This window comes from Sardina pilchardus, chromosome 15 (assembly GCF_963854185.1).
Source record: "Sardina pilchardus chromosome 15, fSarPil1.1, whole genome shotgun sequence".
In the NCBI taxonomy this organism is placed as follows: domain Eukaryota; kingdom Metazoa; phylum Chordata; class Actinopteri; order Clupeiformes; family Clupeidae; genus Sardina; species Sardina pilchardus.
Window position 1 is genome coordinate 1,550,981 of NC_085008.1, and position 5,418 is coordinate 1,556,398.

The 5,418-nt window shown below is 49.0% G+C and overlaps 1 protein-coding gene across 6 annotated transcripts in view; it reads left to right on the forward strand.

Annotated features, from left to right (window-relative positions):
* The window catches only part of mast3b (microtubule associated serine/threonine kinase 3b), a 68,576-nt gene extending 63,548 nt beyond the window's left edge, over nt 1–5,028 (forward strand). For all 6 annotated transcript variants that reach the window (XM_062555570.1, XM_062555573.1, XM_062555574.1 and 3 more), the window contains one exon: nt 403–5,028. In XM_062555570.1, the coding sequence (XP_062411554.1) occupies nt 403–1,463 (1,061 nt within the window). In that variant the 3' untranslated portion in view covers nt 1,464–5,028. The remainder of the gene's footprint in view (nt 1–402) is intronic.
* Nucleotides 5,029–5,418: the final 390 nt, after the last annotated feature.

A 5,418-nucleotide genomic window follows, 5' to 3' on the forward strand; every position in this document is an offset into this window, starting at 1 on the left:
AAGCACCAGGGAGTGATGTTATTTATTTTTGGTAGTTTTATTTCACTTTATGACTTGTCTTAAATGCTGCCGGCAGCTCCGTGCACTTTGCCTAACAAAAGAAGAAAGACACATTTGCATAATAATTAAATGTTTTTTATTTGAATGACATTTTTGCTGCATATCGACTTTACCATCAGCCTCTCTTTTTTTGATAATAATTGCTTGGCTCTGAAAAGAAACATACAGTATGGGTTGATCCTATCCGTACCTCGTACCCTCCAGACGTGCGAGATGCATGGACACCCCTCCTGTACTAGCCACTTCCTGTGGAGGAATAATCTGTGAATATAAAATGATAATGATTATCGATCATACAATAATGATTAATAATGATTAAATTAAAACGTCTCTCCCCCTCAGATGCGGCGGCGACTCCCCAGACGTCCCCCAGCTCCCCCGGCTCCCCTGCGGGCCACATCCGGCCCAGTTCCCTGCACGGGCTCGGCTCCAAGCTGGGCTCCCAGCGCTACACCAAGGTGGGCCGGCGCAAGTCCACCAGCAGCATCCCTCCGTCTCCGCTGGCCTGCACGTCCCCCCAGCGCTCCCCGTCGCCCCTGCCGACCATCGCCAAGGCGATGCACTCGTCCTTCCACGGGCGCACGCTGTCCCCGCCCACGCTGGCGCGGCAGGCCGTGATTCGTCCGCGCAGCGCCGAGCCCCCCCGCTCGCCGCTCCTCAAGCGCGTCCAGTCGGCCGAGCGGCTGCCCGGCGCCCACCACCACCACGACAGGAAGTCCTTCGCGCCGCGCCGCCACACGCTGGAGGTTCCGCACGCCGAGGCCGACGCAGCGCTGGCCGAGCTGGAGCCCGACGGACCACCACCAGCAGGGGGCGCCACCACTCGCCTGGGCCTCAACAGCGCCCTCTACAGCATGCAGGGCTACAGCGCCGCGCAGGGCTACAGCGCCACCCAGAGGCTGTGGGCGTCGTCGGCGGGCAGCACGGAGCAGCTGGTGGTGATGCGCAAGCTGAACCTGTCGGAGCGCCGCGACTCCTTCAAGAAGCAGGAGGCCGTGCAGGAGGTGAGCTTCGACGACCCCGACGAGAAGCCGGCGGCAGCGGCGGCAGCAGCAGCGTCGGCCCCCCCACAGCACCGGGCCGTCTGGCTAGTGGGGGGGTCGGGGTCGGGCGGAGAGGAGGACGGGGCGGCGGGGGGGCGCAGGTGCCAGCTGGTGCCTCAGATCGCTGTGCAGGGCTCGGAGAGCGAGGAGCAGGAGGACTGGGAGCCCTGCTCTGACGACGAGGAGGAAGAGGAGGAGGAGGAGGAGGTGAGGAAGACGAGCGAGCTGCACGCCGAGAGCACCATCTCCGCTCAGACCGTCGCCAAGGGAGCATCCCAGCCTGCTTCTGTTGCCCTTGGCAACGTGCAGTGGGTGGTGTCCACGGTGACCAGAGGAGGGAAGAAGCCGACGGAGAAATGAAGGAAGCAAGTGACTCTCCGCACGGAATAACACACTGAACTCAAGGAATAACACACTGGACTCAAGGAATAACACACTCTCCGCACGGAGTAACACACTGGACTCACGGAGTAACACACTGGACTCACGGAGTAACACACTGGACTCACGGACTGATCCCGCCTTGCCAAACACAACGTCATGAAATAAATTTAGCAGTTTTGGATAGCTCTGTTCAGGGGTATTTTCCTGCTTTGTACATTTTGTAAATAGGTAATGTGGAGAAACTTGAAGGTAGAGTGGCAAAGCTGGCGTTTACGTCTGAAGGTCCTGGTGTTCAAACAGAAGAACACGACGAGGAGTCATGATCAAACTAAAATTTTACTCATTTCGGAATATATCTGGTTTGTAATGGCTTGAGAGTTTAACATTTTTATAAATATATATTTTAAATTGGAATGGTTTGGGCCAAAAAAAAAAAACTTGATCAGAGTTTGAGAAGCAATCAATCCAGCAGCAAGAAATGCATGTGAAGGAGAAGGGGAGGTGATCTGAGACTCTGATAGCAGGAGGTCTGGCTCAACCGTGTGCGATGTTCTCCTCACCTGATCAGCAGAGTGCATTTGTTTTTATTTATTACTGGGCCAGCCAGGAAGCTTGTTTGGTTGTGATTCTTCAAGCCATACGCCGTGGTGAATTGATCTCATTTCAGTTCTGACTCCTCTGTAGTTGAGCAGCAGAGCATGATACTACTGCACTTCTGGGCTTCATGTCCTGAGGATTACTATGGACTAACAACTTTTTTGTTTTTTCTGTTTTACAAAAAAAAAAATACTGAAATAGAGACCTGGACAAATACACACTCACACACACATAGATTGTGTTCCAGTCCGTCCAACAAGTCCAGACGGCCGCTTTCCTCTGGTGTGTGTGTGTGTGTGTGTGTGTGTGAGTATGTGAGTGTTAACAGGATTCACAGGTCAGGGTCCATGCACTCCAAGCCCTCTCCCCCACCTGTTCCTGTGTGTTTTATGCAATCCTGACCCTGACCTCTTACCCCCACCTGACCCCTCCATCCAACCCAGTATGAGGCCATGACCCTCTCAGCAACCTGCTCGTCGTCATAGCTTCCTCCGTTTTCCACGGGTTAATGTTTACATGACCTCTGTCCTCCACCTGACCCCTTGACCTCCACCTGACCCTTGACCTCCTCCTGTCCTCTCCACGGGTTAATGTTTACATGACCCCTGACCTCTGTCCTCCACCTGACCCCTTGACCCCCACCTGACCCCTGACCTCCTCCTGTCCTCTCCACGGGTTAATGTTTACATGTGGGCAAGACTGTCTTGGCCATGCTGCCCGCTCCCTCTCCTGTCGAGGGAAGGACACAAAGTCTGAAGAAATGTCTCGTTCTCTCTGAATCCAGGACGAAGGAGGACACAGTCTGAAGACACTTCTCGTTCTCTCTGAATCCAGGGCTCCCTATTTGTATCTGACATGATGAATCCTTTTGTTAGTTTATTTTTATGTATGAAGTCCTGTACATTTTGATACAAGTGTTATTTCATGTGACCTTTTTATGCATTGCAAACTTGAAGATGCTTTTGTGGTGGATAGGTGGATTCATATGAGCAGTTGTGTTGCACTTGAACGGGGTTTGATGATAATCAGTTGGCCTTTTGCCATTGTTTTTTTTTTGTTTGTTTGTTTGTTTTTTACATGGAGTTTTCGGAGTATGTAGGAATTCAGCATAGAGTCCACTGTAGATATGCCAAGTCTGTTTAAAGTGTTACAGTGTGCATACGACATGCTGCTCCAGGAGCACTCAACAGGGTCACCTTCCTCTAACAAACGTTACTTCCTTACTTCTATGGTAGTCCTGTCCTTCCTCTAACAAACGCTACTTCCTTACTTCTATGGTAGTCCTGTCCTTCCTCTAACAAACGGTACTTCTATGGTGGTTCTGTCCTTCCTCTAACAAACGGTACTTCCTTACTTCTATGGTAGTCCTGTCTTTCCTCTAACAAATGGTTCTTCCTTACTTCTATGGTGGTTCTGTCCTTCCTCTAACAAACGGTACTTCCTTACTTCTATGGTGGTTCTGTCCTTCCTCTAACAAACGGTACTTCCTTACTTCTATGGTGGTTCTGTCCTCCTGTTCTGTTCTCTTTGAACATTGATCTGAATGACAACACACACACAGCGACACACAGCCACAGTGCTCTCGGTTAATGTGTGTGACTTACAGGATGTGAAGCCTGGAACTCACTGATCCTCGAGAAGGGAGATGCGCAAAGCAGACCTGTTCTGTGACTGACCCTAGAGAAGGGAGATGCGCAAAGCAGACCTGTTCTGTGACTGTTTGTGAAACATGTTTACATTTGAGAGAGAGAGAGAGAGAGAGGGCGGGGGGTCATCTCCCTTAAACAGACCAAGAGAAGCAGTGCTTTTGTGTTTTTATACCTCTGCTGGACAGCGCCACCACTCTGTGATACTGTGTCAGGTCAGACTAGTGTGCATCCTAACACGACTCTCTCAAACGTGTGTGTGTGTGGTTACTGCTGCCACTCACAGGCCACTGTAAACCCCTCTGTGCTAGAGGCGTCTCTTATGTGGGCATGCCTCACCACATTGTCCGCTTTTCAGGATGTTCTTAATTGCATGCAGCATGATCATACAGCCATGCACACATGTACACACACACACACAGCCATACACACCTGTACACACATACACACACACACACAGTCATACACACCTGTACACACACGGTTGCATGACTTAGTGGGCAGGAGGTCCAGCTTATGTTCATGGCCTGTTTCATGTCAATCATAGGAACACACATCTGTACACACACACACACACAGTCATACACACCTGTCTCAAGTCAATCACAGGAACCAGCTTTGAGCTGACACTTTTCCTGACTTCATCACAGACCCAGACTGCACACTTTTAAAGGCTTCAATCACCCATGTAGTTCAGTCCTCGATTTGGTACAGTCCTCTCTTTGGTACAGTCCTCTCTTATTTGGGACAGTCCTCTCTTAAAAGTTCCCTCACTGAGTTTTAAGTCCACTAATGGTGTGAATTCTTTTTACCAGGCGTTTTCTGTTAGTGTAAGATCATCAATGGGGATCAGTAAAGTATCTATCTATCAATGCCGAGTGTAATCTGTGAACAACGTTCGCATCTTCTGTTTCGATCACCTCGTGCTAGTAGTCACCCCAACCTCAGCCTCAGCATCCATACCTCGATCAGATGGGCTGTGGCATATTTGACCCTTAGTTGACCTCTATCTATCAGACGGGCTGTGGCACATTTGACCCTGAGTTGACCTTTCAGACAGGCTGTGGCATATTGTCCCTTAGTTGACCTTGTTGCATCTTACTCTCGAAAACGTCTTTGATGAAGTTCATGTGCCACGTTTCTGTTGTTTGCGTCTATCAGAAGGGATTCATCGGACATTTCAGTGTCACTGGGTTTTTAAAACGACAGTGACCAAGCTAACAGCTGCTGCTCCAGCATGCGCACCCATAGCTCAGTAGGCTACCTGAGGGTCCAGCGCTTCTTCTGTTTGCCGATAAATTACTTGATTAGTGGACTTCCATAACAGTGAAAAGTCTGTGCAAAAACGTATTTATTCTTTCTTTTTTTAAAAAAATTATGATTTACAGGTCATCAGTGTTTTTATAATAAACTATACCCATGGCTTCGGTATGGTGCAAACGCTCCTTGTGCCTTTGTTTTCTTCATTTGGGATCAAACATTTTGTCTAGCACAACTTAAGTGATTACAATAACTTAGTCAATAAATTAAACTAAATAAATTTAGCAGTAAATATAAGCTCATAATTTCCTCATACTCTGCAATGAGTCACTTATCCAATTAGTGTGCTTTCACGGATTTCTATTGCATTTAACATTTACAGATGTCATCACACACATTCTTAAAATATGGATATTGATTTCCTGTCA